Source organism: Platichthys flesus, chromosome 12 (genome assembly GCF_949316205.1).
Source record: "Platichthys flesus chromosome 12, fPlaFle2.1, whole genome shotgun sequence".
Classification (NCBI taxonomy): domain Eukaryota; kingdom Metazoa; phylum Chordata; class Actinopteri; order Pleuronectiformes; family Pleuronectidae; genus Platichthys; species Platichthys flesus.
Window position 1 is genome coordinate 5,552,812 of NC_084956.1, and position 24,487 is coordinate 5,577,298.

The following is a 24,487-nucleotide window of genomic DNA, read 5'->3' on the forward strand; positions in this document are numbered from 1 at the left end:
TTCAACCCTTGGTCTTTTAAGGAGATTGGTTTGTTTTTAAAACACGTAAACATGCAGAGGAGGATGCAATATACGATTCTGAGCTTTGCGGAGTAACCGTCTTCTCTCTCAGGCCACATCCTCCGGTGGGTCAGGAGGCCTGCATGTAACCTGAGAGGTGAAACTCAGGCCAGAAGAAAGTGAGGGAGTGACTCACTATCAGCCCGTCACTGTGAGCACATGGTTCGAATTGAAGGGGAATAAGTTTGAGTGTATCAAATTTTTTTTTTTTAATGAGTTCCTCTCTTATCTGATCTGGATGTAGCGAGCTGGACTGTCAGAGGACACTGCTCCGTCCAAATGATATAGGATTTGCTTTAAATAAGACATATAAAGTGACTGATATGATTCTATTAACTGAAGCAAGAGTTTATGTGAGAATTTCTGGGGAAAACTTTGCATTAAGATCCACAAGCAGTCCCCTTATATTTTTAATTTGGATCTGCACTGAACTCACGCTCTATAAAAATCAAGGTCCATAAATTACTTTGAAACACTACCTTATCTCACAGTGTTAAAGTGAAAGAAAAACATTTGCTGATCCAGGGCCAAAACCTATAGGGATCTTTGTTAGGTCACATCCCACCTTTGCACAAAATTTCATGGAAATCAATCCTCGTCAGAGGCAATAACAGGTCCGGACCTCTGATAAGCTTCCCGCCAAACCCCAGATGTCTTTTTCTTTTATCTCTCTGCTGTGTTTGCTTTAAAACTGATAATATGTGCAACGTTGGTGTATTGCTGATGACATAATAGCAAACAGGAAGTCAGGCTAATGCGGCTGAACTCAGCGGAAAAGAGCACTTTTAGCTAAAACAGCCCCGATGTGTTAATTCTGCCAGGTAGAGCAATAAATCACAGAGTGCTCCGGCGAGTCACGGAGCAGCGCACGTTGAGTTATACGACGTATAAAAGCATATAGTGTAAAATATGCTTCCTTCATTTCTTGTAAAAAGCATCATCTTACCCACATGTGAGGACATGAAAGTGAACCCTAAGTGGATTTTCTCCAGATGTTCCCTATATTGTTTTATGGCGTCCACGTCCTGCTTATGAAATCTGACTATACAGCTCCAGCATGTGCTCTTTTCTCCTCTAAACTCCTGCTCCATGGCCCCCGTATACCGTGACATATGGACGATGAAAAATTCATGGGCTGGGCGGTTAACACAAATCTGCAAAGGAGACGGGGAAAAAACATGAGCTTAGCAAGCAGTTCGCCTATTACATTAACAGACGGGCCTGTCATGGGATGATATTGGCGTATGCATATTTCATCTAATCTGATTTCATGTTTAAAAAAGAGCGAGCGAGAAAAACTGGTTCAAGTTGTGGAAACAATGACATCATGCCGCGGGTTGGTTTGGTGACCCAGCCCAATCAGGCGAGCGGGGCCGAGTGTTTTCAGGGATATTGTCTCACCGTGCAGGGGTTTGGGTTGTAGCATGTTTGCTGCTTTTTGAATCCTTCCGCTTGTTCTCCAGTGTCAGAGGGAAAGTGAGTGACCAGACAGTTAGCTCCGACCCTCGTAAACACACACGAGGCACGACCGCGCTACAAAAAACAGACGGTAAAGCTCTGTTTATGATCGGCGCATCTGGACCGCGTTAATATATTGAAGCCATAAATTGTTTTTTTATGCTCATCCCACCCTGGAGGATTCAGCGGATTGCACTGAAAATGTTTCTTTTTAATAAATATCAAACCGGCTCCGAGTGAGAGATATTTCAAACAACGCACACTGAGCCGAGCAAAGACAAGCACTGTACAGTTTTCTGTGCCAAGGAGAAGGACCTGGGGAATATAGGACAAATGAGAAAGAGCAGGAGGAGGAGGAGGGGATGGGGGGGGGGGGAGCAGCTCTTCTCAACTGCTTTGCCTCAAACATGATTGCCTCACCAACTTTCAAAAATACTGTTGATTTAAGCAATGTGCACACAAGGGGTGTTGGGTTTCCGAGGGGCTGGCGGCCGGTTGGGGGGGGGGGGGGGGGGGGGGGGGGGGTCAGCAGTTTGGAAGCATAGCTACAGAATTAGAGAAATAGGGGAAAAATGTTGCTCATAATATTTTCCTTAACAGACTCCCAAACGAGGGGCTGTCAGGCCGCTCGGCAGCTCCGCGCCGCACACAGACACACACACACACACACACACACACACACCTTGTTTAAATACATCATACACCTATGCAATGTGCTCGACATATTTATGTTTTGGCTTTTTAGCACGTACGTTGCCAAATGAATGCGAGTAACACTCCGCAGACAGCCATGGCTAATAACAAAACCTTGAACCTGGTCGTCTGTCATTCAGCGCCTCAGAGGCCTGGCCCACTCAAACTATTCCTGGCTTTCCCTCGCAGCAGAGGATCCTCGGTAATGCCAATATTATTATAGTACAGCTGAGAATGTAGCACCTTCTTTACACTATGGGTTATATAAGAGCTTGTTTTACAATTAGGACATCACACAATACCTCAATAATATTGAGTGTTTTTAAACCAGCGAGGTTTTTCCACATGCAACTTGTATTTCCCTTTTTTCTGAGGGAAATATTACGTTTCCTCCCGGCAGAGGAATCAAATTGGGGACACAAAGTAGAACGGGTATAATCAATCCACGCAGGCTGAGAACGCACGATAATTATAAACAAAAAACTGTGTCATTCTCAGGGAGCGAAGCAGCTGCAGGGGTGACAGGCGGTGCCGAACATGAATATGGATCACAGGGACTAAGAGAACTGGTGACTGACGCAACTGCAGTTTTTTTTTTTTTTGCTCGAGCTGGTTCAAAGGCCGGGATGCCAGCCAGCGACGTGGACGGATTGAAAACGAAAAAAAGGAGAAGAAAAGAAACACAGATATAGATTCGGGGGAGAGATAAAGCTCAGTCCCAGTTGTCCCAGGAACGACCTTACATCACCGGGTGAAGTCAGAGCAAACACCGAGGACATCAGTCATCATGTAAACAGGAGGAGCAGCCGGAGCACGTCGGCGTTTCATTACTCACCTCCACACACACAGAGGAATCTGAAGGAGACATTTGCATTTATTTATTTTTTCATGCCCCAAATTTAAAAGTCAAATGTGAAGATGATGCAGATACAGTTACTGGAGTCCACTGCCTCACACAGACTCCACGATAGCACTTTTTTTTTTTTTAACTGATCCCTCTTGTCTTCTCTACCCCCCCACCCGAGGGTAGCTTGACACACTTTCGTGAATTAACCTCGACAAGACGGACAGCCATTAGAGCTGCCACGGCCGATTTGGCTGAATCCGAAAGCATTGAGGGGAAACACCGAAGTCGTCCTAAAATCTTCCCCAGATACATTTCTTACTTTTTGATATTTCACAGATGCCCAGTATTACCTCAGAAATGTCCCCAGTGCTATTTATCCTAATAAAAATGGATTTAATACAGGCGTAAACAACGAGAACTTTACATGGCAGCTGGTTCTACATGAATATGTGCAAACATCCATCTATGTGTTTGTGCCCGGACGTGACACGCCCTTGAGGCCTCGGCTCACTTGGCAGAATGATGGAAATTACTTAGCTCTGCTGTTTTGAAACAAATCACAAACAAGTCTCCAAGCAGCAATTCCAGCAGAAATAAAAACCTGCTTGGAACCTAGTAAACCTTCATGTGAGTAACATTAGAGATCTGCCTTAGTACGGAAAAAAAGCTGAACTCCCTCAGGCTCTGAAAATAAACCTTTAGCTTAAATGTGGCTCACAGAGGAATGGCTTTATTGAGCCAAGTGAATGAGCAACAGCAGCCACAGGATGTTAGCGTTACTATTCATAACTTATTTTCCTATGCCCTAAAACCATTCTCCCTTCTGGTCTCACCTTTGCTGCTCTCTTTCAATGCAATTACCTACTGGTGAATTTACAGGAAAAGAAAAAACAATGACTTCTGACCAGAGGAGCCGTTACTGCGAATGTCAAATTGATGCAGCGCGAGATCTGCCGAGCCGCCGACCAGAGGAAATATAAAGAGAGATGAATCACGTGAGTCCTTTGTCTTAGCCCGGGCGCGGGGTTAATAAAATGTGTGGAGTCGTGAGTGAAAGGGAAACACACAGACGGCAAACAGACGTGTTCCAGCAGAACTCTTCAGTGGAACAACAGATTGTTTGTCATAGGTGTGACGGGCGAGCGTGTTCCTAAATGAAAAACATATTGAAATCATGACAGCTCTTTAAATCAATCAAAACAGATGAACTTACTTGAGTTGAGCCATGACATGTCTAAATGAACCAATACAGAGGAATCACAACATAAAAAAAAATATGCAAGGACAGAAATGAGACCACAGCATAAAACACTAATGATCTCGACACAATTCCAAATTACCAACAATTATTGTAAATAATACAGTTTTGACTGTCTCTTTGTTTTTATATTCCTTTGTATTTTGTTTTGTTCAAAGCCAAAACAAGTCAGGCGGAGAAAAGCCTCCTGATTTTGTGAGAGAATGAGAAAAATAAAAACTACCGTTTAGAAAGAAAGAAATGAAAAACGAAAATGATGCCGCAGAACAAGAGACATCATTCTCCCTTGTCAAAATCTCCCGCCTTTATTTTACCCACAATGCAACTTGACCACTGACAACTTCAACGCCTCAAGCACAACTTTACAACTCGCGTACGCATCGGACATGACGACTGTCACGTGTTAAAGGAGCAGTGTGTAAGATTTAGTGACACCTAGTGGTGACGTTGCATGTTGCAGCTGTATACCCCCCCCCCCCTCTCCAAAGGGCCACAATGATCTGCTGCGGTCACTTCCTTGAAAACTCTCCACGTCCCTGATCTCAATCTCATTTTCAGAATTGGGGTCGTTACACAACACAAAATTTAATACACAAAGCATTACAACTCACCAGGAACTGTAAACAGACTTTGATGTGAAAACTCAAAGCTCTGCTAAAATTAAAAACCCCCTCTGGATTATCCGAGAAACACATTCGTCATCGGTGCTCAGAGCTGTTTTTGTCAGGAGCCGCTGTGGTTTTTGCAGATGCAGGATTTCACAGGACAGCAGCTGTATTTGGTTTTTGGAAACAGAAGTTCCCTTCTATTTCCCCTTTGATGGTTTTCAGTTTGATAATCTGACCTTAAGCCATTTAAGACTTTAATTGGACTCGAGTGGACTTTCTGGAATTTCACACAAAAGGAACCACATTTCTTGGCCGTAGAAATTAAACACTTTCCATTTTCCACCAAAAAGCGAACTTGAACAAAAGGTCTGGGGAAGCAAAATTACACAAGTGCAAGTTGGCATTTCCGCCGATGCCTCTAAGATGGATTATTTAAAAAAGGGGTAAAAATCAAATCCGCAGTCGCTGCACTCACCGAACTCGTCGCAGATGCTCTCGTTCTGCAGCAGGGCCGGATGCTCAAAGGTATCCCGGCAGTACAGGATCCTCGTGCTGCCGCCCAACGCAGCGATGCCGCCCAGCGCCAGCACCGTGTGGTCGATGAGCAGGGAGGACGGCTGCTGGCTGAGCCGAGCCAGCACCGAGCGGTAGCGGCAGTACTGGGGATAGCTGAGGACCAGCACCTTCCGTCCGTCCTCCTCCTGGCCTGCAGAGAAAGAAACACACACAACAGTTAGAAGGTCCACGGAGGCTCTACACGGTTTGATTCAAAAACTCAACAGCCAACATTTGTGTCTCAACGGCTCCTGTAAGATTTGTGGAGGACGGTCTGCTGCAGTAAATCTCACGGAGACACTTTTTCACTCCTTCAATTTCTGCTGGGATTCTGTTTCTTTATTCTCGCTCAGAGATCAGTGTTTGGCTGCTTTCATATTCTGGCTCATCCGCTGCCAGTGTGCTGTGGACACGATCCTTTTACTCCACTGACCTCAAACTGTACGGTCTCCCGTTCTGTTGGAGGAGATATTAACACTGGAACTCTGCTTCTTCTAGTAACTTCTGATGGGCACCAAATAAATGGTGAATCCCCCCGATAGCTGTACCGCTTAGGAACTCCAGCGTATCACAGGATCGAAGTATAGAATCAAACAACCACAATCAAACCTACAGTCAATTTAAAGTCTCCAATGAACTTAACCTGAATCAGTGTGTGAGTCAGCTGCAGGAAACCCACAAACACACTGGGGAGACAATGCAAACTACACATAGAACGGGCAAGTTGGGATTCGAACCGTGCCACCTCTAGAAGTGACACAACCACTGCACCCCCATGCCAACCATAAACCGCAAATATCTGTGATTGAAAAATTCCATTTCATCATTTCCCGACAAGCAGATATGTTCTATTGTCTGGTTCCAGAGAAACAACAGCCTGACGTTTGAATCATTCTCTCTCATGATGAAACTCTAGATTCTCTATTCTGTTGGATTCGAATCTCAACCATCTCGCCACGTGTCTCAGGAAATGCATCACATACAGGAAGCAGCGTGTTTCACCACATCAAAATCTCACTCTTTCCTTCACCTGACTCACCGAGCACTTTCCACTGGACACATACACACACACACACACACAAACAAAGACACACACTTAATGTTGTCAGGCTGCATGTTTACACTAGACTTATTTTTTCTCCACATGTATTATCCCACCTATAGTGTTTTCATATTTATATATTTATCTTGCTCATAGTGTATTCATCATTCTTATATCATACCTTACCTCTTAATACTGTTCATATTCCATTTATATTTCTAACTCTACTTCCTATTTATCTACATATTCCACTATGCACAATACTCTGCACTTCTGGGTAGATGCTAAACTGCATTTTGTTGTACATGTACTTGTACTGTGCAATGACAATAAAGTTGAATCTAATCTAAAACACACTTAATGTTGTCGGGCGGCTTGTTAACATGACATGCTTCTTCTCCATTAGGGTGACAAGAGGGAACGACAAGAAGAAACTTCTATGTGATTCCACTTTCGCTTGACAGTTTGTCTGTTGTTGTACCATTACACACAACACAAGTGTGATGAGTCCCTGATGGCTGACCCGGTCACCCTGTACAAACCGTGTACACGTGTGAAGCTGCACTCACATTTCAGAACAACGTTTGAGACAGAAACCAGAGTAGTAACCTGACACTGCCGCCTAATGACTAAGCTCTGTTGTACTCACAGTGGAACCTCCCATCAGAGTCAGATTTCATCATCACATCGCTGTTGTTATCGTTATGTCGTCTGACACAAGAGGGTAATCACATATTCCTCCGACACGTCAGTGAGTTTGACGGATGCGTTCTCACCTGTGACAGTTAACTGGCGACACGAATCGTTTCGCCTTTGTTTCGGCGAAGCTCGGAACAGGATGTGCCGACTGAGCCGAAAACGATAAACTGCCACAAAAGCCGGGAGGAGACGCGGGCAGACAAATCAAACTGTTTATGGGCTCTTATACGGAGACTGTGTGTGTGTGAGGGATCGTACAGTATGGAAGTGCTTTGAGACGAATGTCAGGTTCCTGTGAAACGTTTGATGGGAGCGTTGTGGGAGCAGTTTTGCCAGTATGTAGTCGTAAAGCAAAGTATTGGATAAATACAAGTTTTGATTTCTACTGATGTTTGCTGCATGGAGGATGAGTGTCGGGGGGGATCAGCATAGTTTTTTTTACTGTTCATCCTGAGAGGAACATTAACATCTGCACCAGATCTCACAGCAATCCATCAAATCCTGCTCGGAATATTTCGGTCCGGTGCCAGAGCGGAGGTCTGACTGACAGACTGTCATCCCCGGGTAATAAAACACCATAAACCCACTGCTGAACGGTTACAACAGTGAGTTTAACTAGACAAAAAAAAACAAAAAAAACAGCAACATAAAGTCTTGAAAACTGTTCAGCCTTTAAAACCTGTAAGACACGTGTGTAGGGTTTAACCTGATAAGCAAAGTTCTCCTTTGAATTTATCTGCTCATGACTTTTCAATAATTTGCATAAAACCTTCCATTTACTGCACAAACTGAACCAGCAGATTTGACATTCTATTAAACCTGTTCTTTCAGTACATGGCCTTCCGTATGGGGAGTTTATGCAAATACAGCTGAGGAATCTAAAGCTTTCATAACCTGCAACTTATCATCCTCTTATATTATTTTAATAAAGTAAAGTCTAAATACAAATTATTATTTCCAAAAGCCAAAGTTAGATATTTTGTAAAACGTCTTGTTTTGTTGTCACATCACCAGACGTAATAGTTTTCAGATAAATATCATTACAAAAATATTCATCTAGGAGAAGTGGAACCATTTATCATTGTTTCAGCTCCAGAGTCATGTGACAGAATGCTGAATGTGCTCCAGTGCTCCCTGAAGGAAACCCGAGAGACTGTGATCATAACTTATTTCTTATCTTATGATCCATGATAACAAAATGACACATGATCTCAGCAGTGAATAGAGCACAGGTCAAATAGCGTGAACTGAAATCACACACAATTACACAATCACACACACAATCACACGCACAATCACACACAGTCCATGTCCCTTGTTCCTTGAAACTCTGCTCAATGTCACATTTTGTATCGAGACTTAAAGGCTGTTGTTTGGAAGACTAATATTTTTGCAGCTTACACAGCCGAGGCCACGGCCCACCGGCTGCTGAAGCGGAGTCAGGCAGTTTGAAACATGATTTTCACATGAATTATTCACCGTCCTGTCTGCTTCTATAAAGCTCCCTGTGCTGCTGACTGCAATATTCCACTAACTAGTGAGCATCATCTGAAGAGTCAATTTTGAACAGGTCTATTTTTAAAAATGCATTTGTGCCCATTTGTATTTTTTTTTTGGGGGGGGGGTTATATCTCATCGAGCTGCCGAGGGATCCGATTGGCTGGAGAGTGCAGCAGCAGAACCCCCGAGCAGGAAGGACGGCACTCGTGACATATTTACTGCAGCTGCATTCCCGACAATCAGCGTAATTAGTTCCACTGTACTCCAATAGGATGACCACTTCAAAAGAAATTATTCGAGCCATTCAGAGAGACATGCACACGCACACGCACACAAACACACAAGCGTACGGGGAGGTAGGTGCCACAAAAACCCACAGATGGATAAACACACTTTCCTCACGTACATTCACATTCACTGCAGACACACTACACACTACAGACACACACACACATCCATCAAATATCGCAGCAGTTGCAGGATGAAATTACAGCTCCGAGGTGGAGCAGGCTTTGTTTTTCAAATGTCAGGGATTTCATTGTAAGCGGTCACCGTCAGACCTGCTCCTTCTCCCGAGGATCCTCACAACATTTCACTTGATTAGATTCAATTTGGAGCGCGAGCCGCAGGGCATTAATAATGGTACAGAGTGTGTGTGTGTTCATGAGTGTGTGTGTGTAAGTGTGTGTAAGTGCCTGTGCATGTAATGTAACCACTCTAACACTTTAAGAATTCCTTTTGTTCTTAAAGCCCGACCTTTCCCAATAAAGGACGCCCTTATCTTAACGTAAGCTTTCTAATTGGTTTGGGCTGTGGCTGCGTCGCTGGAGAGCTGGAAGACATTATGCAATTTGTTTCTCTTTCTCTCCCCCCCCCCCCACATTCTCTCTCTCTCTGGATCTGTCTGTCCCTCTGTCCCTCCGTCCTCCTCCCGGTGCTGTAGCGTGTTGATCAACCAGCTGTGGGGCGGCAGATTATTTTCAGAACACGCTGTTAAAGCTCCTGACCTCATAAACAACAATAGTGTCAGGGTCATAACTGCTCTCCAGGACGGCCGACTTTACAGCCGCTCGGTCCGCGCAGCCACTCGATAAATCCTGCTGCAGCGCCGCAGTAAACTGATGAAGCTAAGTGGCAAATATATGTGTTACAGCACATTTCATGATCGTGCACACGTTTGAGGAAGAAGCCAGGACGAGTGAAGTCCAGGTAAAGTTAAAGGGGGCCTCTTCACACGTGAACTTCTGTGGCACTCAAAAGTCTCGGAAATAATAACCCTGCATGGCACGAATGTATATCTGAAAGCTTGTGTTACAAACTGAAGGGGGGGGGGGGGGGTGTGGATTATAAAAGACACACAGAGGTTTACGAGCCGAGAGACGCTATCGACTTGCCTCACGTAGGATCCAGTGTTTTTGGGAGCTTGACTCATCCGAGGGATTAAAATTAGAATATTTTTGGCCTCTTGCTTCAAATATGTTCACTCTCTGCTTTGTGTCGAGTCCCTCAGCTTTCGATGAACTCACTAAACTGGCAGGAGTCACCCCCTTTGTTTGTGTTGTGCAGCGTTAATAACCTCCGCGATATGCATTTGTGTCTTTGTTTGTTTGTTTGTTAGCAGGACTACACAAAAAGTACAAAACGGATTAGCACGGAACTCAGTTGACAGGGAGCAGTCATTTGATTTCGGTGAAGATCAGTATCAGGAAATGGGTCAAATTTCTTTAACATTATGTAATTTTGATTTGAAAAAAATCCGGCAGACTGCTAATTTTGTACAAGATCTGGATAATGACTCTGTTTTTGTGCATAAGTATTTCCAGGGAGTTGATCTGTATTCACTTTCATGAAAAGAATCATCACTATCTAACCAGCTGTTTCTGAGAATGGATATTTTGCCAATGTTTTATGCAGTTTGCAGAAAATCTTCAGTGTGCATGGAATCTGGTTCAAAACATGCATGTGCAGCGTGGGGCTAAATCAGCCTCGAGTGCCCTTTACAAATATTTGTTAGTTGACAGAGAGGTTACCGGGAAGGAGGAAATAGGATTAGATAACAGGAAATGATCAGAGGAATAAAGATGAACAATATGTGCTCTAAAGGTCGAACGTCAGCTGTGAATTAAAAGCAAAGACTGAGAAACAGTTCAGGAGCCGAAAGTAGAAAAGATAATTCACAGATTTTAGGTTTCGTTCCTGTCATAGAGACGAGTAAACACAACCTGATCGGTTTTCTTATAGTTTGTTTTATGTGTAACTGTAATTGTTGTTGTCATTAGCGGTACTAGCCAGTTAGCAGCTGTCAGAACTGACAATCCTGTAAAATACCGCTAACTGGAACTGTGTCATGCAGAGGAAACTGATTAGAGTCATTAAAAAAAGAAATCTATGTTAACATGCTGTGAGTTGAAGGAAGCAAACACAGGGGTGATATTAGCATAACTCCACAGTCTCAGTCCCGGCAGCAGAACCTCAAGCTGCAGCCGCTTCACGCTCCACAGACTCGCTCCAGTACAAAGAGCATCTCAGTGATGCAGCCGGGATGTGTGGATGAGACTCACTGGGACCTGAGTCGACAGGAGGGGACCGATCCTTGTCCCACGGCTCCGAGATTAAAGAAGCTGCACAGAAGCAGATTTTAAAAAAAAAATGCAAATTCTAATACAAACCGGAATCTGTTGTGATTTATTTTGCATTTTCAAAAAACACAGGAACTACATTGTGTGTGTGCAGCAGCGTCAGGATCAATGATTCAAATGTACGTTTCACATGTGAGTCAGCCGCCCCCTGATGTCGTTGAGACAATTATACAAAATGGACGATCTGTTAAAACCATTTGAGGCTCGAAAAAAAACAACTTAAAAATAACATCAGCCGGGGGAAGCACGACATCACTGAGAGACTCTCCTTCTCTCTTTCTTTCTTTCTTTCTTTCTGTTGTTGTCTTTCTTATTCAGAGAGTCGTATTAGTGTTCTGGGCGCCGCTTCGACCAAAGGTGGCTTTAAAGAAACTGCACAGTGAATCAATACAGTGTGCGTTCGTGCCGCGGTTCCTTGGGATTGGGCTTTTTGCTGTGAATCGTGACCCAGGGGATCCGGTGCCACACAAATGAAAGAGGAGAGGAACTCAAAGAAAAAAGCCATGTCGGTAGATTTCCTCAAGACAAAGGAACACAAACACCTGTCACCGAGCAATATGATTCTCCCAGCGCCTCGTTTAATCAAACCCTTTAACAGGCGGGGGGGACGGGGGGGCAGAGCAGAAACCGTGAACAAAATGAATAGTTACAGTGCAGGGCTTTTTGTTTTCATGCGTATTGATTTGAAGATTTAAAATAAAACAACTGTAAAAGAAAAAGGAGAGAATGATAAAGTCAAATCCTGGTGTTGGCGAGAGGTTCATACCACTGGTTTAGATCTGACTGGTTTCCTGGCTCCCAGTCCAATCCCTGCTTTCTATTCAGAGCCGTGTGACTTTCAAGTCGCTAATAAAACGTTCGCTGGAGTGTAAAAGGGAAAACAAGGAAATGTGACAGTTCCCTGCCAAACAGCAACTTCATCTCCACGCCAGAGTCGTATCGGCCGTTTCACAACATCTGTGTCTGCTTCCTGTCCGTCTTCCAGAAATATGTGATTCCTCTCAACAAACGACTGGAGAGTTAAATCCTTTCAGCAGCTGACTTTTCTCTCTTTCCTGGAAATCTCAGACATCGGATTTCCCTCAAATCACAAGAAAAACATACGAATCATTTGAAGATGCAAACCAGTAGTGTCACTGTGCTGACATGAAATTAAACTATAACTGGATTAATCACTTATTCAGCTGTCAAAACCCTGAAATGTCAGCACTTGTGTTGTGTTTGTTGTTGTTGTTGTTGTTGTTGTACAGTTCCCTAATGTGAATATTTACTGCTTTTATTGTGAGCGGATATCTCAAATATCGTTGCATGTTGTGCCAATATAACACTGAAGGATATTTGAAACTTTATTGTATAATTTCAATCAGCTGTGAAATGCAGGATTCAAAGCATCGATACGATCAATTGACAGAATGATGCCGAGTCTGAGATACGGGCTCAAAAACTGCTGCTGTAACAGACTCAATTTCCCGGTAGTGAGACCTTAAAAGGATCTTATCTCATTTAATCTTATTTTACCTTATCTTCGTCTCACTGGCTTTCAATCTGAGTCATTCTCAGACCTTGAATTGATCTGCTGTTGTATAATATCAACCATTTACGATGTTTGATTTATTGCCTTTTGTATTTTTCATTTCGTCTCTGTTTAAACATATTTCTATATTATTTTTCTTTCTTTTACCTTTGGTTGTTTTGAACATGTCATGTACACTTAATTAACTTTAACTTGACTTGATTAATAATGAGAACAACAACCTAGTTGACTGAAACCGTCTTAAAAGAGGTTTTTCCATGTAGAACTCGACAGTGTTGCATGTGATTCATGAGCTCAAGTCCTTTAAAAACATATTAAAAGGGGAAATAACGCACTAGTGTAAAAAGTGCAGGCCACTGTTAAAGTCATCAGCTGCAGTAACTGTCATGAGACCCTCGGCACAGTAAAACAAATACAGAACTCCATCTACTCCAGCACTGTAAAAGCAACACGCTGTAAAATATGTGCACAGTATTTGGTTCATAAATATGACAAAACGATATTCCACAAACACAGGGCGGATGTGATATTTGCTGGATAAATATTCCAGCTTGTCTTCTGAGGAAATAAAACCCACAGTGAAAAAAGGGAAGTGAGGAAACAATGCGAGAGAAGCGAGGGGCGGAAACGAGTTTGATGAGAAACGAGCTCTGAAGCTGTTCGATACCAGAAAGAATTAAGGAACATTTTGGGAAATTGCACAAGAGGAGAGATTTCAGTTACTCGAGAAATTACTCGTCATGATCAAAATCTCAGAAATGCTGCGTATAGGACATGAAACTCAATTAGCTGTGGTTCGAGGCAGCTGCTCCTCTGGATGAGTAGCTGCTGCAACATCACATGAAACATCTCTGATATCGTTGAATTTCAAAAACAGGGGAAATAAACAAGGGGGGTGGGTGGTGGTGGGGGGGATCCGGTTCCAGAGAATTTCTGTCGTGGCTTTGAAACTCTGGGAATGAAGAGTAATATGAGGGCTGCAGTTAAAAGCAGATCCGTGCCGGCTAATTAAAAACCAAGTGTGACTCATGTAAACTGTCATTTACGTTCAGCCGAGCTTCAAGAAAACATCCACAACTGCCCACAAGCTCCGACAAGATCTCCCGAGCAAGTGTGTGCTCACTTCTCCCGACACAGAGGAGCAGGGGGGGGGGGGGGCGAAAACTATTACTCCGGCTCTTGCGCTCCGTCACCCGCTGAAGTCCTTAAATCACTCACTCGCCCTCAAAATTTGCTGTTGTCAACATTTCCACATTATCTGCCCGGGCTGAGGAATTTACTGGATTCCCCCCCGCTGCGTTGGCAAGGAGTGCAACCAGGCCCTAATGGTGTCCCTTTCCTATTTGATATTTTCCTATAAAAATGTTTTTGTCTAAAGGCTTTAAAGAGAAGGTATTAGTGGAGATAAGATGGACAGAGGACAACGACAGAGGGAGGAGGAGGAGGAGGAGGAGGAGGAGGTTTGGTATTCTCACTCCATCCTGCAGAGCTCTCCGCTCCGTGCTCTGTATTGATTTCCGAGGTCGCCCTGTTTCCATTTAACTTCTTCTCATAATATATAACACATCTCTGATTCGTCCGCCTCTGCTCTCTCTCTCGCTCTCTCTCTCGCTCTCTCTCTCTCTCCGGCTCCCTTGCTCACTTCTCAATGGAGGGACGTGACACAGAGAGAGGGTCGGGGGGGGGGGGGGGCATGGAAGCAGCAGCAGCAGGCGCCCGATCTGGCTATTGGTTTTCATGTTATTGAAACCTGACCAAATAAAGAGGGAACAGCATCTGTCAATGACACCGAATGGAAATTATGCACGGGGGGGGGGGGGGCTCACTGGAGGCAACCGTGTGGTCCCTACGAGGACAGAACTACATCAAACAATAACCTGTATTAATTGAATTCAAAATCTGTGTATGACTTCACTGTCTTTGGATACAACAAAATGTGCTGGAACATTTTGTTAATTGCAAGCGAGCACTGCGCTGTAAACAAAACCATATTAATCTCACATGGGGGGGGGGGGGGGGGGCGTCGATAAATCCCTGTATTTGGATTTTTTTTAATTTTACTTTATGGATCTGCTTAGAATAACACACTGTGTTAGCAAACGATGCATCAGTCACACACGCTGACTCACCTTTCCACTGCTCATCATATCAGCTGCAACCTGGGCTCTTCTACACACACACACACACACACAATGTACACAACCCACACACATTCAGCCCCGTACAGGCACACGTCACCTACATCCAAGCGTTGGACTGTCAAGTTGAACCGGTCGATATGTGAGAAATCAATATGAAGGATGAATTTCCATACGTCACATTCATAACATGTCAAATGTCACGAATATAAATAATGAAAAGCGATGATCAATCAAAGGAGCGGATCTCTGTGAAGCAGAAGAAAAAGCTCCTCCTGCGCGGAGGCTGCGTTCATCAGTAATTTTACATCAACAACAGGCTGTGTGTGTGTGTGTGTGTGTGTGTGTGTGTGTGTGTGTGTGTGTGTGTGTGTGTGTGTGTGTGTGTGTGTGTGTTGTGTTGTGTTGTGTTGTGTTGTGTTGTGTTGTGTTGTGTTGTGTTGTGTTGTGTTGTGTTGTGTTGTGTTGTGTTGTGTTGTGTTGTGTTGTGTTGTGAAAGGGCTTTGCTCGTAGTTCCCCTCAGAATCTCTCAGCACTGTTGTGGTTTCACCAGGCACAATGTAACTGTTTTGGAAAACCTCATTTCCAGCATCAGCAGCAGCTGTTTTCTGCAGAACCCCCCCCACCCCCCCTTAAAAAACCCACAGAGCACTTCAGGCTCAGAACCAAACAACAGGCAGCAGCTTCACAGACAGACATTATTCCCAGGACCTGATGGAGACCAAAACAGAGTTGGAAGACAAGTGACTGCTGGAGCTGTTTTCATCACATGGTCAGAAACACAACTCCAGATAAATGCTAATGTTGACGGGAATTCGAACCCGGGCCGTACTACGTTTTGTTGGCCAACACTGAAACAGAAACTGGGCAGTAAAATATTTTAGACATTTGGCAGTGACACCTATGATTTGGTTTCCAAACTCTAATGACTGAGGAATGTAACTGAGGCCTGATATTTTACCATAAACCTCATAATATAAAAATAAAGTATCAATACAGCCCAGAGGTTTTCACAAAAATTAACATAATCAGTTATTTAGGTTTTTCCTACCAATTAATGAACAAATTTCAACGATTTCATGATTAGTGTCGGGGTAAAAAAATTCTCAGCAGAATAATAAATTGCCTGAACCCAGCAGCAGTTTCAACAAATGGGTACTAGGCCAGTTTGTCTGACTGGGACACACCGTCAGAGTAATTTAACCATTCCATGGTTTAATATGACTGTTTAGAAAACACTGTGGTGGCAAACAGGAGGCGGAGAGAAGTGGTTTGTGCTGCAGGACTGGTTTGAGAAGTTCCTATGGGGGGGGGGGGGGTGCGATCATCACAGCCTCATGCTGCTTATGGGCACATATTTGTATCTGATATTTAGAATCAGATACAATGGGTGGAGTCTAACAGATATCTGGCTTTTATATTCACTGGAATGTCTGGGAATCATATTCTCACAAAAGGGCACAAACACCCAGAGGAAATGCTCGATTGAAACTTGACAGGGGGCAGAGCGAGAGAGCGAGAGGGAGGGGGAGAGAGAGAGAGAGAGAGAGAGAGAGAGAGAGAAGCCTCCATGCATGCTGGCTCCTGTTCTTAATTATAGTAAAGAACTAAAGTGCCTCATTCATTTCAGCAGGGTGGAGCAGTGGCCTGTGACAAAGATAAAAAAAAAAAAATGTTTATATAATTTTCACCTCAATTTATTTAAGTGTGCGGCGCAAGGATTGAGGACACAGCTATGCATACAAACACAAGCACACGCACTCATAAGAGGTGTATAAACACACAAAGGCATACAACACACACACACACAAACAGAGAGAGAGAGAGAGAATTCAACTTCCCTCAGCTTAATTCCATCCCAGATGTTCTTGTGGTTGACGCGCAGGGGGGGGGGTAAATGGCCGTACCACATTTTCAAAAAACACACACACCCATATTAAAATGTTTTCAGTTAAACAGACGAGGCAGAGGAGAGGAGAGGAGCGGAGGAGAAGAAGAAACAACACAAGCACTTTCCTCCGGTTGATTTATGTGATTCTATTACATTAAACATTCTTTCCCCCGAGCAGGCTCAGCTCCCTAGCAACCAGCGCTCGCAGCCCTAATGTGTCTGGCACGCGGCCACGCGGCGCTGCCGGCCTTATTGATCGCCTGATTGAAAAGTTTGCATTTAATAGGTCCTGTAATACATGAAGGAATTATTCAGAGAGGGGGCTGTCCTTGTCAAAAAACCCTAAATTGGGTCTTTTTACTATCAAAAAAAAATAACACACACACACCAAAAAAGAAGGACAGGGGGGCCTTGTAACAAATGAGCCATCAGAAGAGAACCTGAGAATTATCAGGAGTCACGAGGAAGGAAAGCTGAAACGAGGTGAGAGGCCAAGTTGTCGCTTCGAGATGAGAAGGACAAGTTTGTGCCATGTTGATCCCCCCTTTTTGTACGGTGATGGATCGGCCCTAAACACCGCTCGCTGTCTGCTCCCCGGCTGCATCCCGCCTAATGAAAGACTACTGCTGGGTTTCGGGGGTCAATCCACTTAGAGCGCAGTCAATTCTGAGAGTAAAAAAAAAAAACACGAAATGTGCAAATACCACAGGGAGCTAATTTAATCAACTATCTTTTGGTTTTTGCGGAAATGCAGCTGGCTGTCAACTGAGCAAACAAGTGAGCCCCCCCCCCCCCCCCCTCCCCCCTTGCACAAACCTAAAAGCTTTTACACCCAGGTGATGATACTCTATCTGCTATGACGGCCACTCTCATTTGTCACGCGTCTCTGTCCGACACAAACACAATTGAGCAGCTGTGATCGGAGATCTCGGAGGTTGTCAACGACAGGGACAGGGAGAGGGAGAGGGAGAGGGAGAGAGAGAGAGAGAGAGTTTCCTCGACTCCACCTGTGGTAGACGCCGGCTCCTCCTGCAGACTGACATGGATGACATGTTTAAATGTGTCTTTAATGGGGAAGCGAGTGAGTGAGTTCGGCTGGAAGGTTAGAGGGAGAGTAGGAGACGGAAAGAGAAAGACAGAGAGAGAGAGAGAGAGAGAGAGAAAACGTCTTATCAGGAGATTGGGAATTGGGTCAGGCGAGGAATTGCATGCCATTCTAGATCCAAGTTGCCGTGTGTGTTTCCTCAAAGTAGGTCTCTTTATTATCAACATAGACTTTATTTCTCAGGGCACACGGTGCGTTAGAGGAAACATGATTTAATATGTTTTTGTTGAAAGAGTGAAGGGGAAAAAAAAAAAACATACTCGGCTATTTAGGACAGGCATGTTTCCCAATGGTAAAACTATAATGAGAAAGGGAGGAGGGGGGGGGGGGGGTGTCAGTCATGGCTCCATTGTTAATTCCCGTCATTATATAAGAGCCTGTGTCTTTCTGCCTCTCGCGCTCTATCATCTGATCTGCACGGAGGAGGGAGGCTTTAAATAAACAGCCCTGAAGAGTCAAGCCAACTGGAACCCCTTTCAATAATTAGATCCAGCACAATACTCAATTTACATCTCATGTGTTTAGCTGAAGGTACTTGACAATGTGGCGAGAGGGAAGAGTGACATTAGCGGGCGGATGATAACAACCAGAGCGGTGGTGCCCCCCCCCCCCCCCCGCCCCGAGGGGAAGACGCTTTACTCTGAAGCCTCGGAGGGAAACTGTACAGGAAAGCAATATGTCATTAAAAATCAGCGCCATCTGTTCGGAGTTTTTAAACTTCACGTGCCGTCATGGATAATCGAAGCGCGGCGGAGACACCAAAGCAAAAACCTCAGAAATGCAAACTGTAGGATTTTTGTATCCCTCGCATTGCTTTGCTGTGCAATTAGTTGTGATTCTGCGTTTCCAACACCAACACAAACACACAAAAAATAGAAGATAAAACAACTTCTAACAATCGCGTTTCCGTCCACAAGGCCCTAATGATTCCTCCCCCCCCCCCCCCCCCCGCCCGGTCATGTGACGCGCCTCGTTTCCGGTAAACAAGCAGGTAATTTCTGATAAAGTGTGCGATCGGCTTGGCTGCAGAAATGCTTTCACTCCAGATTGCAGAGCGCCACCTCTGATGTGGTGAACCCTGCGCGGCTGGAATCAACCGTGCACACAGCGTCTGGGGCCCGAGCGTTTTCACATTGCACAACAATGATAAGAACTTCAGTGGAGGATATAAGTACGAGCTGCGATAACATGTTTATGTTCACATGGCCGCTCCTGCCAACAGAAGAAAAGCTTCTATTTCCACTTCTCTCTGTGATATCGCCTGTGATTAACACAAGTTGAATAAGAGCTGAAAATGTCTGAATGGGGGGAGATTGTGTTTTTTTTTGTGGTTTATGTTCTCTCTCTCTCTCTCTCTCTCTCTTTTGTTATTTTATTTTTATGAAAGCCGTCCAAGAGCTGTTAAGCATTGAGCGCACAGTATACCACACTGTGAGAAGTAGTATGAAAGGAAAAATAACATGAATCATAGCGATTATTTGGCAAATGCTCGCGTTGCCTAAGAACTTGCCAGTCTTAGTGATGACTGCCAATATGTGTGTGTCATAAGACCGAGGCTATAAATGATCAGAAAGACAAAAAACGCTACGAGAATCAATTTGTTCCTTGTGGAAGCCAAACACTGAAATATCGTGGCGGGTTTATTCCATATTTATCCATCTCTGCAGCCCTCGCTCTTCCTTCCTCACATTCGATAACTACAAATCCAACTTGCACCTTCTGCAGCACAGTGTTTCTGTCGACTGGGCTATTGTTAACTTTAGATATTATGCTCTGACACATGGAATGAAACAACAGCTCTCCCCTGAGTTATGGCTGAGGGGAAAAAATCTGGAGAGTGAGAGAGAGAGAAAACAAAACACACAAGACTGGCTGAATGCCTCTCATTTCGCCAAGTGCTCCTCAGGCCAGTACAGAACAAGGAAATGGACAGATTGAGAAAGAGGACAGAGAGACATCAGTGATCTATTGTGTTCGGCTCCGTCCGACTCCCCTGGCAGTCGATATATATTCAAAGAAAGCTAAATACATTACGCCACCTGCACGCACATACTCTACAAATACAGATTACGCCATTTGTATTTCTTTGGCCTAATAAAAGCATTAAGAGCAGTTATGTACCCCTGCAAGAATGTGTGAGCGCACACACACACACACACACACACACACCAAAGGTCTGGAATCTATCAAAGCCCCCATTGCAATTACCTTCCAATGCGGGAGAAATGCATTACCTCTGTGCTGTGAAATGAACACTATGTTATTCTACAAGGGTGTAAGTCCATCTTCCATACGGTAAACGACAGTATTCATCCTGCAGCCATGGCTCCTTGACCCCCCCCCCCCCCCCCCCCATCACTTCTGCCTTACAGATCACGACAGACATAAAGTGGATGTAGGAGAAACTGATCTGAAATCAGCCGCTAGAGCTTTGTTCTTTATTCTATTTATTATTTACCTGTAACGATTAGTAAGAATTAAACTAGAATTAAACAGTCATTCAGCAACAATCAGGTCACACACCCTGATGTTCTGTATTTCATCAGGTTTTTCTTATCATTGCGCAGTCGTTGTGATTACATGAGGTAAACAACAAGCTCGGCCAAGGTAAGTCATTGGTGTTTTTCAGAAATAGAACCGGATCTTTTAAAGGCACAGTTACGCATTAATCTGATAAAGCACATAGCAACAAATCCCTGTATCCTGCATGTGTGTGTTTGTGTGCGTGTGTGTGTGTGTGTTATTTTGTTCTCTGTTGACATCGCTTTCGAATTAAAGTTGTCCTCACATTTCTAGATTCCCTTCCCAAAGATAAAACTATAATCTATTCATACATCTATCAGAGATATTGAGCACTCTTAGTTATTTAGTGATGTAAATAGTTAAATTGATATAAGTAAATAAAACAATATGTAAATACTTGATTAGTATATGTCCTGCACTGCATATGTCAAAGTTAGTAAAAATGTACTTATGAGCCTACTCAGTACAAACTGCTACTGAGAGTATTAATTATTGTATTATTATTATTACTGATGAATTATTGTGTAAGTGGCATTTCCCATTATATCGGGTTAACGTTTCTTTTATAAATAAAATAGTAGTTTAATCTGTAAAAATGTCATATTTTATCATTTTAATTTGTGTTCAAAGTACTAACCCAAACCGTCCAATAAGGACAGTGGAATAAAAAATCTCATCATTAGTTCCCTGTTGTAGCAGAATATGAAGTGACATTATATATGAATAATCAGTAATATCAAGTGACTCAAATACTTTGAGTCGGAACTTGAATTCCTCCACTGTTCTAATTCCTTTCACAAGCCCAGATTTCTTAATGCTGATTCGACTTTCAGGTTCCTCCCCGTGCGCCGCAGGACGTCCAGAGGAGAAGAGGGACGTCTTACATGCATTCATAAAGCAGATGGACGGGCGTGCTCATAAAATATGCAGAGTTATTCACTGTACAATCTGTGATGTCTAGAAAGCCCACTGAGCTGCACCGAATCACCCGTATCTATCTATCTATCTATCTATCTGACAGCACGAGCCGAACTGTGAGGGAGAGAGAGACCAATCAGAGAGAGAGAGAGAGAGACGTGCACAAAAGGCAAATCTGCACTGAAATATGAATGTCGCTGTAATACTTGCAATGAGCATCGTTTTGACAAAGACAAACGCGGAAATCTGTCCAGAAAGGCTGACGGTTGGGTAACACTTAAGTGTGAGTCAGGCTGTAACGAGAAGTGGCAGCCGATTTGTTTAAAGAGAAAGACAAAGGGGAAGTGTTCCTAAATCAACACACAATTTGAGATAATACAATTTTTTTAAAAAGACTCCTTGTCCTGAGATTTTGAGGTTTTCCATTAAAATAAATGTGTAAATAATTACTTTTCTTCTTATTTAGTGCTCATGATAGAAGCCCCCCCCCCCGCCTGTTTAAGATGCCTGGCAGAGGTCACATCAATAGCATCTCTGTCGTTCCAGACCTGACTAATGGAGAGAGGAGAGACACAACTGTTGTTTCAGAGCTCGCTAATGGAGAGACGGAGCTCTTCATTTCCTCTGAGGCCGTTCTCATTGTTTAACCATGCACCAGCCTCCAGCCCCCCCCCCCCCCTCCCCACTCCCCACCAATCCCCTCCCTCCCTCGTGCGAGTCGAAAAAACACATTATGTGACATTCCAGAAATAAAATAACACAAATTATTAATGAATATAGCTATTCGAAGAAGCTGAATTTGATTACGGCGTGAGGCATAACAGGATATGGCTGGTGTGCTGGGTGGTCCCCCCCCCCTCTCTCTCTCTCCCCCTCCCTCTCTTTCTCTCTCTCACAGTGTGTCTTTCTCTCTCTCTCTCGTTCTCCCATTCAAATTCGAGGCATGCTCAAACATCTAATAGATTTTTCCAGCCCAGCACACAATTTACTGCTTACAGATTTAGAATTCTCTGGCTTCCGGCCAGGCCACAGTCAGAAGGGAATTAATGATATGAGCACATCAGTGGGGAAAAAACAGCTTGTGATTCTCTTTCCTACAGGTCTGAGCATAATGAGGAAGATACCACCATAACAACAACCTCCCCCCCCTCCTACCCCCTTAAAAAAAAAAACACAGTGGAGGGGGTGATGAGGGGGGGGGGCACATAATCAATACACACACTCAATTAAATTACTTCAAATGGGGGTTTCGGGCAGATCGTTGAATTAGCTCTGCAGAAAAGGCAGGAATATGTGTGAGGGGCGGGAAGCAGACAAGTGTAAACGCTTCAATCTCACACAGGTTGTGACTGGAGGAGCACGATGGCGGTGTGTCTTACGAAAGCGCGGCATTCTGTCTCCGTCACAGTCACAACACACCATTACTCTTGTGGCACCGCAGCACGCGCACGCTTTATCTTTTTTTCCAGGGAAAAAACGCTTACTCCTTCTTTTTCCCACGCCGCAGTGGAAACATAAAAAAAAACATTTTCCGCGTGCGATCGTGGCTCAAAGTCCCAAAATATTGTTCTGTATTGTCAGCGAGACAAATCAAGCATGAGAAGACAGCATCTGTCTGTTTCCTTATCGGCCGGCACCAACCCGCATAAACATTCTGTGACGCTCTGGGCAGCGTCTGTAAGAGGGACAGAATCTACCTCCTACATCAAATTGAAACGTTCCGACTGAAATATTGTCGGAATATCAACTCGGGCACACGCGTGAAACCTGGCATACAGATCAGATGTTGCATCAGAACAGGAAGCACAGTGATTCGATCCCCGAGCAAGAGCGCGGCTGCAAAGAATCTTGAAATGCAACAATATCAAGGGAACTCAAATAGCTGCGTGGTGAAGGCACACACACCACATGTGCATTTCCCTCCACTATCCCTGTTGTATATGCATAAAAACATAAAAACTGACCTTCAGGCTCAGTCAATGTACATTTAGCTCTGATCGTATAAATGAATGTTGAAATGTGTTGCAGTGTTAGACTGCTCACTAATCCTAAGCAGCTTCTAACAGGAGGAGTCTTCGTGCCGCAAAAGCAAAACGTTCTCTGATTGTTGCACATCACAATGCACAAAGGAAACAGAGCAGCTGTTCACAGCTCACGTTAAATTAGTCGTCTCATTGTGAGGTTTATAAGATCACAATTTAAAAATAACTTATTCAAATGGTAGGTGTTATTCCATAGCCTACATATTAGAAGGTAGCAGAATATAAATAATTAAATTCTTCCTCTTTATACTAACCAGAAGGATAATTGTTCCTAAGATCTTCAAATACAAGTGATATTGGAGAAAATCCACAGTCTTATTCTACCAAAGGTTTATGTGACGCGAATATTTGGCTTTAATATCTTCAGTCAGTCCGTTTCTCAGAAGGAAATTCTGTTCATTACGTCCGTCCACCTCAATTAACTCTGCAGAAAAATGCATTTATATTCATATATAACGTAAATAAAGTCTAGTTTTTCTCCATTCATTTGAACATATGTCTTTTGCATTTGAACTTTTTATGTATTTATAGAAATGCAAATTAAAGATTGTGGTTAATCTGTAAAATATCAAGACTCAATATCAATCAAGGTGTTTGATGAACTCAGAATGCTGAGGCCTCTCATTGACTCATTGACAAACATTAACCTTAAACTTCCCCTTCTACTCTAACCTGGAGAAGTTCTCCTACTTTAATCATCAGCTGCTTGAACCACAAGCTGAAGTGTCCTTGAAGTGCTTCAAGATTACTCCTGAAAAAAATATATACATGTGGAACAAACGCACCAGTCAAATAAATGCAAAGCACCTAAAATATACAACATACGCAATAAGGAAGGTCAGTTATTATGGATAACAGAAAGAAAAAAATCCATAATTATAATTGTACATACAACTCACAACAAAGTGCATTTTGAATGTAAATCCATCTCGTCAATTCGAGTCGGAGACGCTGGAAGTGAAAACATCAATCAAAAC

General features: G+C 43.6%; 1 protein-coding gene across 1 annotated transcript in view; it reads right to left on the reverse strand.

The window, feature by feature from the left end:
* The window catches only part of arid5b (AT-rich interaction domain 5B), a 77,755-nt gene that overhangs the window by 36,665 nt on the left and 16,603 nt on the right, over positions 1 to 24,487 (reverse strand). The window contains exon 4 of the mRNA XM_062401102.1: positions 5,400 to 5,630. Within this exon, the coding sequence (XP_062257086.1) occupies positions 5,400 to 5,630 (231 nt within the window). The remainder of the gene's footprint in view (positions 1 to 5,399; positions 5,631 to 24,487) is intronic.